At 42.9% G+C, this 11,124-nt stretch overlaps 1 protein-coding gene across 4 annotated transcripts in view; it reads left to right on the forward strand.

Annotated features, from left to right (window-relative positions):
- Positions 1–10,890, forward strand: part of GIGYF2 (GRB10 interacting GYF protein 2) — a 164,644-nt gene extending 153,754 nt beyond the window's left edge. For 3 of the 4 annotated variants that reach the window (XM_025404238.1, XM_025404240.1, XM_025404239.1), the window contains 2 exons: positions 2,633–2,780; positions 9,056–10,889. In XM_025404238.1, the coding sequence (XP_025260023.1) occupies positions 2,633–2,780; positions 9,056–9,123 (216 nt within the window). In that variant the 3' untranslated portion in view covers positions 9,124–10,889. Of the gene's footprint in view, positions 1–2,632; positions 2,781–9,055 lie in introns of all 4 variants that reach the window. The other variant, XM_025404237.1, reaches the window with a different exon arrangement.
- The last annotated feature ends 234 nt before the right edge of the window (positions 10,891–11,124 follow it).

Below are 11,124 nucleotides of genomic sequence, written 5' to 3' on the forward strand. Positions count from 1 at the left end.
CCACCTCGCCCGGCTAGTTTTTTGTATTTTTTAGTAGAGACGGGGTTTCACCGTGTTAGCCAGGATGGTCTCGAACTCCTGACCTCGTGATCCGCCCGTCTCGGCCTCCCAAAGTGCTGGGATTACAGGCTTGAGCCACCGCGCCCGGCCAACCAGTTGCATTTTTCTTGGTTCGTATTTGTGTCATAGTTAGATTGCACATTTCAACGTGTCAAACCCATAGATCTGGTTTTGAAAAGTTAAAACTTAAAATGTTGAATTCTCCAGTGTTCAGGCTGCACTGTACTCAGTACTGACAACACTGCAGCATGCCAGATACTTCATGTTGCTGGGGATGTAAAAGATACAGCAGTGATTCTCATTATTCACAGTAGTTATATTCTGTAAAGTCCCCATGAACACTGAATTTGAGCAAATACTGAACCATTGCTCCTAGGGGATATATAGGGTTAGGTTCCCATAAACCTCTAGTCACAACATTTTCCTCACCTGATCAGTACATAATCTTGTTTTGTGTGTGTGTCTTTTTAAAGACACCTCATTTCATATATGTTGATTCATTAATATTGAACTCACAACCAATAGCACTACTATTCCTGCCCAAATGAAGCTTATCCAGCACACATATTTTCTTCCTAAGGCACCTCACAGCCTTCCTGTACTTAGGAACACCAACCAGTTCTTCAGCACTATAGTTGAGGGCCACTTTAAACAGTGAAATCTGGTGGCTCATGCCTGTAATCCCAGCAGTTTGGGAGGCCGAGGTGGGTGGATCATGAGGTCAGTAGTTCAAGACCAGCTTGGCCAACATGGTGAAATACCGTCTCTACAAAAAATACAAAAATTAGCCAGGCATGGTGATGTGCTCTTATGGTCCCAGCTACTCAGGAGGCTGAGACAGGAGAATTGCTTGAACCTGGGAGGCAGAGGTTGCAGTGAGCCAAGATCTCACCACAGCACTCCAGCCTGGGTGACAGAGTGAGACTCTGCCTCAAAAAAAAAAAAAAAAAAAAAAGTGAAATCATTAATAAAAAGCGCAAAAATTTGGAAAACATGGCACTTTAGACCACAAAAAGAGTACTTGTTGGCAGTATTGAGAACTGTAATAAGAAGGCATTGTTTCCTTATTCTATCTTGACTGGGAATATATGCCTTTAGCATCTCACGTTTTTTGCTCTGAGTATGTGTATTTCTAGAATGACCATAAAAGCACTACAAGTATTCATTTTGGGGTTACAAATACATTTTAACAAGTAGGTGAATTCACAAATACAGAATCTGTGAGAATCAATTGTACAAGTTTTCTGAAAGACAAGTTGGCAAGGCTTATGGAAGGGCGTAAAGATATTCATATCCTTTCCTCCTGTAATTGTTTTTCTAGAGAGAATGAGTATTCATTATGGGTCACTTCCAGTGAGGATGTGGAAGATACAGAGAAGTACAAGGCATTTAACATCCAACTGGGTAATGGGCTAACAGGCATAAATTGAAGGAAAGCGAAAGATGTAAACACTGAAACACTAGGAAAGTATTTTATTTATTTATTTTTTTTAGACGAAGTGTCACTCTGTTGCCCAGGCTGGAGTGCAGTGGCACGATCTCGGCTCACTGCAACCTCCAACTCCCAGGTTCAAGTGATTGTCCTTTCTCAGCCTCCCGAGTAGCTGGGACTACAGGCACACACCACCATGCGTGGCTAATTTTTTGTATTTTTAGTAGAGATGGGGTTTAACTATGTTGGCCAGGCTGGTCTTGAATTCCCGACCTCATGATCCGCCTGCCTCAGCCTCCCAAAGTGCTGGGATTACAGGCATGCGCTACCACGCCCAGCCCTAGGAAAAATATTTTAAGGATAAGGCATGATATAGCAATATAGGAGACTGTTTGCATTTGTGAAATGGCTCCACTGTAGGCTAAAACAGGAAGGTGGAAGCCCAGTAAGCACGTGCACCCATGGGCGCACGCATACACACATGCTCACACCAGGTTTGTCCTTCCACAGAGCTTTTTCCACTTCTCCCCCACTACTACCACCTGTGCCGTCAACTGGCTCATTGGCTAATAAGAGGCATGAAGGGCTAGTAGGCAATTTCACAGTGTAACCAGTTGGTAGAAAGTATACAAACAGTATTTTGGGGTCAGATCCTTTCTGGGATTGCTGATAGGAATAAGGTACACGACTTTAACTTTGGTAATATGCCACCCCTGTCCTCTCTGTCCTGGGGCCCAGGGAACAAAGAGGTTTTCTGCTCTTAGTTAGGTGAGAGGTGTATATTGCTAGGGTGCAGTGATCTGCTCATGATTATTTGCAGTATTCATTTCCTAGTGTTTGGTACAGACTCTGTATATACCAGAGAAGTTCTGCCATCACAGCAGGGTAGAAACCCAGAGTTAGCCAGGACAGGCTTTGTGGAGGCACTGAGCCCTGAGTGGGATGTCTCAGTCTAAATAGAGGAGAATGGTGGCTCAGTGGCCTGCTCTTGGTTTTATTATTAGAACATGTGATGATAAGCTTTTTGTTTTTCTGCTTTTAAGCTTGTACTTGATTAGGTGAGGACAAGCCAAACATTTTCCTAAGGTGAGCCAAGTCTGAATCTGCTGCGTAATCTCAGTCATGCTGCTTATTTCGCAGGACTCTGTGTGGGGGATGAACCACAGTACACTCCATTCAGTATTTCAGACCAATCAAAGCAACAACCAACAATCCAATTTTGAGGCTGTGCAGAGTGGCAAGAAGAAGAAAAAGCAGAAGATGGTCCGAGCAGATCCCAGTTTATTAGGTGAGCACAGTCTTAAAGTCTTAGCTGAGTGTTGGAGGAGTGCAGGTGATACCAGTTATCCTGTGTGAGTCTCCATGGAGCATTGTTTTTCAAGAAGGAAAATATTTCTTTTTATCAATAACTAATGTTTTAACTGGTTCAAAATAAGTAGCCAGTATTTACTGGGCATTTCAGTGCAGGAGCTGTGCCTCATCTAATAACAACTTATATTGTATGGTGCTTTAAAGTATTGTTTCATATTTAATATGAATTTCCCTGGAGGATCTTTAGTAATTTAGTTGGAAAATGATGCTAATAATGGATGGTACTAAAAGTATGTTAAAAACTTAAATGCTTATTTGTATTGAAAGCAGATCATTAATCCGATCAGGTGTTCCAAGAAGAGAACCAATATGTGTTTGTAATCACTCTATATATCATATATATCATATAATTACTTTGCATTATGAGGTGACATCCCAGTTTCACCAGTAATGAGTAGACCAAGGTGCAGAGATTCAGAACATTTCCCAGTGTTACATAGCTTTCTGCTATGGGAGGCTGGGCTTTCAGGACAGGCCTGTTTTCTTTCCACCCTTCTGTGTTACCCATGGCTATTTTTGTCTGTCTTTATGGACCATGCAAGGCAGGCTTGGGCACAGTGGTTCATTTTGGGAAGCTGAGGTGGGTGGGTCACTTGAGGCCAGGAGTTTGAGACCAGCTGGGATAACATAATGAGACCATATCCCTACAAAAAATTTAAAAAATAGGCATGGTGGTGCACACCTTTAGTCTCAGCTACTTGGGAGAATGAGGCAGGGGGATTCCTTGACCAGGAGTTAAAGGCTGCAGTGAACTGTGATCATGCCACTGCACTCTAGCTTCTTGGAAAATGTGACATCTGAATTTGGGCTTTGAAAGAATGGCAGAAAGGATGGGGAATACTGCTTCAGGAATAACAAACAGTATAGGCTGCCCATGTTTTTTGCAACTGTGAAACTAACTTTTTTTTTTTCTTTTTCTTTGAGATGGAGTCTCACTGTTGCTCAGGCTGGAGTGTAGTGGCGTGATCTCAGCTCACTGCAACCTCCGCCTCCTGGGTTCAAGTGATTCTCCTGCCTCAGCTTCCTAAGTAGCTGAGACTACAGGCACATGCGGCCACACCCGGCTAATTTTTGTATTTTTAGTAGAGATGGGGTTTTGCCATGTTGGCCAGGCTGGTCTTGAACTCCTGACTTCAGGTGATCTGCCCGCCTTGGCCTCCCAGAGTGCAATAGAATATATTCGCAAAGATGGAAGTTCCGGTTGTTGTCCTGTCAGGAAGGCAGAACAGTGAGGAGGCTGCTAGACTAGGTAAAAGATACCAGTGACTTGGAATAGGGTTTTGGTAGTGGGGATGAAAAGGAGTTAGATGGATTTCAGAAATGTAGGGGATAGAATTAACTGGACAAGAAGAGTGGAAAGGTCTCAGGCTTGGGGAGCAGGATGGATGGATGGTGTTGCCATTTGCTGTGAAATGGTAAGCGGTGGAACATGGAACAGGCTGAGGGGAATTGAGTGTTGACTGGGTTGAGTTTGAAGTCCCTGTGGGACATCATGAAGAGCCTGAGACCCCACACAGTGAGAGGCAGGTGGTAACCTACTGTGCCCTTGGTAGGATTCTCTTTCCCTCAGAGCCTTCCGGCCCTGGTGAAAACAACATGACAGTAAAACCTAACTTTCAGGACTGTCCTTTAGAATTGGTGCCTAAAGCCAGACGCAGTAACTCAACGCCTGTAATCCCAGATCTTTGGGAGGCTGAGGTGTGTGGATCACTTGAGGTCAGGAGTTAGAGACCAGCCTGGCCAACATGGGGAAACCCCGTCTCTAGTAAAAATACAAAATTAGCTGGGCATGGTAGTGGGCACCTATAATCCCAGCTACTCGGGAGGCTGAGGCAGGAGAATCACTTGAGCCTGGGAGGTGGAGGTTGCAGTAAGCTGAGATCACGCCACTACACTCCAGCCTGTGCAACAGAGTGCGACTCCATCTCAAAAAAATAATAATTTAAAAATAATAATATTTAAAATATTTTAAAATAATAGTAATAAAGAATTGGTGCCTGAAAGCTGGGTTTGGGAGCTTGTAGATCTGGTGTGATTCTGTTTTCGTCTGCTTATCTCAAAAGTTGGTGTTAAGGATGGATGGAGCAGCCTGAAATTTTTTCCAATTTGTATAGAAATAGGTGAATAGATTTTAAAACATTCCTTAAATTCTAACTGTGGTTTCTAGCTAAGAATCTTTCGGACTTGAGGATAAGCTGTTAGGGAAAAGGTTGCTCTGAAAATGAGGTCAGACCGTTTGGACTTAAATATTCCCTTGGATCTCATCTTCTATTTATAGATCTAAGAAAGGAAGGGACTTTAAAAACCTCACTATAAGGGTGGGAGATAGGTCATCCTAGGAGTAGAGTTTAAGGAATCCATGTACCTTGAAGGGGAAGAAAAACAAATGTTGAACAAAGTATTGAGGATACTCACTGAGGTTATGAAAATTACTGCTCACCTAAACCTCAGTCTGGAAATTCCTCTCATAATTGCTCATTTTTGTCCTGTACTTACTCATTTCATTTTCACTTATTATTTTTTAATTTACATATTTCATATAATTTGTATACTGAGAAAAAATTATCCATTAGCTACACATTCCCCATGCATAAAATGGGAAAATGGGAAGTCTTCATTGAAAAAGCAGTCACTGATGGAAAGAGAATTTTGCTTCTAAACCAACCAGCTGAGGGGGGCCACAACCTCATTTTATTTACCAATATTCTCCAATATCTCCTATCTCCAATAGCCTTCCTCTTTTTTTTCCTTTTTTTTTGAGACAGGAGTCTTGCTCTGTCGCCAGACTGGAGTGCAGTGGCGCAGTCTTAGCTCACGGCAAACTCCCCCTCCTGGGTTCAAGTGATTTCCCCTGCCTCAGCCTCCCAAGTAGCTGGGACTACAGGTGCATGCCACCACGCCAGCTAATTTTTGTATTTTGGTAGAGACGGGGTTTCACCATGTTGACTAGGATGGTCTTGATCTCCTGACCTCATGATCTGCCCACCTTGGCCTCCCAAAGTGCTGGGATTACAAAGGTGAGCCACCACGCCCGGCTGGCTTCCTCTTTTTAGAGCTCTTCTGGTGGTCATTGTGAATCAGCAGCCTGCACTCGGATGTGATAAACACACAATACAGTTTCCCCCAGACTTTCCTTATAAGGACAACTTCACAAATCTTAAAGAACTCATGTGAGTGAGACTATGCTCTGAACCTCACAGAATATCATCTTTAGAGCCAGGCATAGTGGATTGAATCCTTGTTTGTGTTGCCTTGGGTTTCATGGTACCCAGAACTTTCCCTTACATCAAATGGCTGAATTTGATAAAGAATGGCATTCAGCCAAAGGATGAATGCATACCTTGCCAGTTTTTTAAATGACAGTTGAATGAGAATATGTCTGTTTGCTAAAAGCCTAGACTGATAATTAACATATTAATCAACTTTTTTTGGCCACAGACTTTTCCCTTCCTGTCTTTGCATGAGTAAAATTAATTTAGCTTTTAAATTATACTTCCACTTCTTTTGCATGTAGTTCATTATTGCCTTTTATCACATTTTATCTGTTTTTAAGATATACATGAAGTCAATGAAAAGCCTGCCTCAGAATAGAGTAATATTTTATTTCACAGACTGTTTGGCCTTTAGGTTCTTGTACTTGCCTAATTAACTGTTACTTTAAAAACATAAATATTAGGGCCAGGCACGGTGGCTCATGCCTGTAATCCCAGCACTTTGGGAGGCCAACTTGGGCAGATTGCTTGAATCCAGGAGTTGGGGACCAGCCTGGGCTACATGCCGAAACCCTGTCTCTACAAAAATTACAAAAATGACTTGGGTGTGGTGGCACATGCTTGTAGTCCCAGCTACTGGGGAGGCTGAGGTGGGAGGATCGCTTCAGCCAGGGAGATGGAAGTTGCAGTGAGCCAAGATCGCACCACTGCACTCCAGCCTGGGTGACAGAGTGAGACCCTGTCTTTAAAAATACATATATATATATATATATATATATATATATATAAACACTAAGGCTTTCATTATTTTCAAGGGGGAAGAAAAAGACTGTGTTATTGGAACACAGTTGATGGGGTCAAACTCAGGATGGGGTTTGGAATCCTAGCCTCTCCCTGTATTTGGTCTTGTAAGCAATTTGTACCACAACTTTTTCGGTTGATAAATAGGCATGTTTGTTTTTTTGAATCATGATATTTTTGAGTCAGTTAATTAAGGTATTTTTATGTAAGGCATTTTTGTTACTGTTACATTTCAAATGTGTATTTATTTGAAAACTTGAATTTTAAAAAACAAGAGGCTGCAGAAAACCCAGCTAATATTAACAGAACTGCTTTTAGAATAAGGACATTGCCTGTTTACTTTTTGGTATTCAAATAGCTAAAACAATTTGGGATTTTATTCAAGGTAGAGGAACTGGAACATTTTTGGGGAGTCAGTCAGTTTAAAGAGGCATTGTTCATCATAATTTTTATCAACCTTCAATTATAGAAGTTTTGGAAAAATTACATGTGACCATTGGGCATTTGGCATTAGATTTTCTTTTTTTCTTTTCTTTTTTTTGAGACAAGGTCTCACTCTGTTGCCCAGGCTGGAGTGCAGTGATGTGTTCTCAGCTCACTGCCTCCTGGGTTCAAGCGATTCTCGTGCCTCAGCTTCCCGGCTGGGATTTCAGGCATGCAGCATCACGCCCAGCTAATTTTTTGTATTTTGAGTAGAGACAGGTTTTTGCCATGTTGGCCAGTCTGATCTCGAACTCCTGGCCTCAAGTAATCCACCCAGCACGCCCAGCCAGCATTAGGTTTTCAACTGTCTGTTGTGTTTGTGAGTACTGCTTATTGCCTTCAATGGGTGTGCTAGTACTGCTTTTTCTAAACCAAATTCTATTTTGGTTAATCAGATATTACTAACTGAAATCCTTTCCTTTGCAGATATATTTACAGTAGATCGAGTTAGAGTACTTTAGTCTTCTTGCTTTGTCTACTCTGGGAAAGAGAATATGCGAGGACTCTAAGGATCTTATAGTGTGTCTTCCCTGGAGCCTCTCACCCTGAGTGTCAAAAGCTCTGGGCCAGAACTTTCATAAAGTTTTTGACTGGTGGGAAGAAGTATTCCCATTAAAGTGGGTTGAGGTTTAAAGGGGTATTAATCCCACTCAGATTTCAAAGTTATATGATCAAGTAGTTACCAAGAACTTAGTGTGTACAACCCTCCATGGTAACCCGCCTGCCCACTCCCATTTCTTTTAAGGTAGACCTCCTGCATGAACTTTCCCCCAGGGCCAGCCCAGCCTGTCCTTGATACATACTCACGTCCTATTATTTTCTCTGATTCTCTAAAGCAGTGGTTTGCAGGGGTTTTTTTTGTTTTGAGACAGAGTCTCACTCTGTCACCCAGGCTGGAGTGCAGTGGCGCGATCCTGGCTCACTGCAAGCTCTGTCGCCCAGGTTCAAGCAATTATTCTGCCTCAGCCTCCCGAGTAGCTGGGACTACAGGCACCCACCACCACACCCAGCTAATTTTCTTCGTATTTTTAGTAGAGACGGGGTTTCACCATGTTAGCCAGGATGGTCTTGATCTCCTGACCTCGTGATCCGCCTGCCTCGGCCTCCCAGAGTGCTGGGATTAAGGCATGAGCCACCGCGCCCGGCCTGCAGTTCTTTTTAATTGGTGCGATGTTATTTTATTTTCCTTCCTAATTAAGTTATATCAGAACCCTAAGAAAATAAAGAATTTCTCTCATTGGAAGAACAGAAAGCTACTGCTGTGACCTTTATCTTTATTTTGTCTTATACTTCTTGGTATGCTCAAAAACAAAAGACTGGCCAGGCGCGGTGGCTCACGCCTGTAATCCCAGTACTTTGAGAGGCCGAGGCAGGTGGATCATTTGAGGTCAGGAGTTCAAGACCAGACTGGCTAACACAGTGAAACCCTATCTCTACTAAAAATACAAAAAAATGAGCCGGGCATGGTGGCATGTGCCTGTAATCCAGCTACTTGGGAGGTAAGGCATGAGAATTGCTTGAAACCAGGAGGTGGAGGTTACAGTGAGCTGAGATCACGCCACTGCACTCCAGCCTGGACAAACGAACATAGACTTACATTCCAGCTCACTGCCTAGAATTTGAGCAACTTGGTTGCCTAAGTGTGGTCACTCATATCCAGTTTTTTGTTTTGTTTTGTTTTGTTTTTTGTTTGCAGGATTTTCAGTCAATGCATCATCGGAGCGACTCAACATGGGTGAAATCGAGACGTTGGATGACTACTGAGCACCTGCCAATGGACTGGCCATCCCTCTCCTGTCTGCCGACTATGGAGTCTCCACCTTTGGACACAACACTTACTCACCATTTACTCTTTTTATCACTCTGCAACAAATCACAGAACCGATCATCTCAGGCTTTTTCTTCTGGCCCTTTGTGTCCAAGATTCTTTAATCCATTTTTGTTGGTGAACATCTCAGACTATAGATAAGTGGACTGGACCCTGTGTCTTGCGGGTGGCAGTTGGGATTACTCCCCACCAAGGCTGATTTTAGGCAGCATGTGTTCACTGTGCTGTGATTTCATCTACTGTCTCCCAGAAAGTGTGTTGGGATCGGCCATTAGCAGCTTGCTTTCTCTTGTCACTTTTTTTTCTTCTATTTTTTTTCTTCTTCTTTTTCCCCCTATCAGGGCAAGAGGTCTAACTGGTGCAATCATGAAGAGAGTTAATGGTTAACAGACATTGGCCAGTAACAAAACACCCCATGGACTGTGACTCAAGTATCCAGCAGGCAGTCAGAGCTCTCCTGGTCTAAAAGTTGCATTGCCACTGCTAACTTTGGGATTGCATCAGAGAGGCCCTGAGTGGGGTTGAGATGAGGTTGGATTGGTTTGATGTTACACACTCCTCACCTGTTCTTTCTGAGCGTCCTTTCTCTGAAAGGATTTGTGTTTTTCTTCGTTAGATAGTGACTTCTGAGCAAGCTGATCTCCCCTGGCATACTCCAGCCTGATTGGACAAAGGAAACTGTATGGCCTGGGAGAGAGACTATTCTTAATTTTTCTTTCTTACAAAAACTGATTTTTCCCATAAATATTTTTACTTCAGATGACTAGGACCATTTTGTTTTGGGCCCTTCTGCTGAAAATTTGTCTCGTTTAAGAGGCAGCTAGGATCTTTACCATATGTATGAATTTGTATAATTTCATTTTTGGATAGGGATAAACTTTTGCTTCCGATAAAAGCCTGGAATTTCATCTGGTCCTCAGAGCATTGCGTGTGTGTCTTGCTGTAGCCTGGAAAAGGTTTTGTGTAAAGATTCTGGGATGGCAAGTTGCTTGCCTTTTCTGAAAAGAGAACATACAGAACCTGTCCATCTTTAAGACCTTCATCCATGGAATCTACTATACAGGAGGATGCAGTGGGCTGGAGGGGATGGGCGAAAACGGGAGTGGGAAGCCTGGCCTGGCTTCTGGTCATGGCCTCCTAATACCTTTCACTTCAAGTAGAAATGTACTCAAGCCCTATTTATAAACAAATACTCTTCCTGCCTCCACCAGACCCCTACAGAACATCACCTGGAATTGCCACTCACACTGGGTTGGAGTCATTGGGCAGCTGTGCTTGTGCGAGAGGTGCTGTGGTCTGGGCAGCCCCTGGAAAAGCACCTTTACTTCCTGTCATTGTTGCCTGAAGAAGGCTGGAGTTGCTCTGAGGGCAGTTTGGGTTTGGAGTATTATATTTGGCTTCTATTTTTATTATTTTGGATCACCAGTCTCCCTATCCCTTCTTGCCTCCCTCCCTTCTAAACATGTATAATAACTATACAGAGACTGCTACAAAATTGTATATAGTTTTTGGATCAAATAGCATGAGGGGAGAGGAAACCATTAAAAATTTGGGCTCCTACTCTCCTTTGCTTTGTAAATTTAAAAGTGGGGGGTGGGTAAGAGGGATAGTTAAAATGTTTACAAAACTTTAGGCTCCCTCGGAACTTTTGCCAGTGTGGAGGAAAATAAAAAAGAACTTAAATAAAACCTGATTGTATGCTATCTGAGTGCACCTCTTGTACTCACCTTTATGGAGGGTGAGTTCTGCACTAAACTGTTCCTCTTGGTACCATGGAAAAGCTCCAAGCACCCAAGACATGGAGGCAACCATGGCTTCTTTCTCTGCCAGACCACATAGCACTGGCTGGTTCTGTATTTGAGAATGTAGAGGTCAAGGCAGATGTCGGTAAGTTTGACCAAATATCTTTTTTCTTTTGACTGTCCCTTTCTGCTACC

Source organism: Theropithecus gelada, chromosome 12 (genome assembly GCF_003255815.1).
Source record: "Theropithecus gelada isolate Dixy chromosome 12, Tgel_1.0, whole genome shotgun sequence".
NCBI lineage: Eukaryota > Metazoa > Chordata > Mammalia > Primates > Cercopithecidae > Theropithecus > Theropithecus gelada.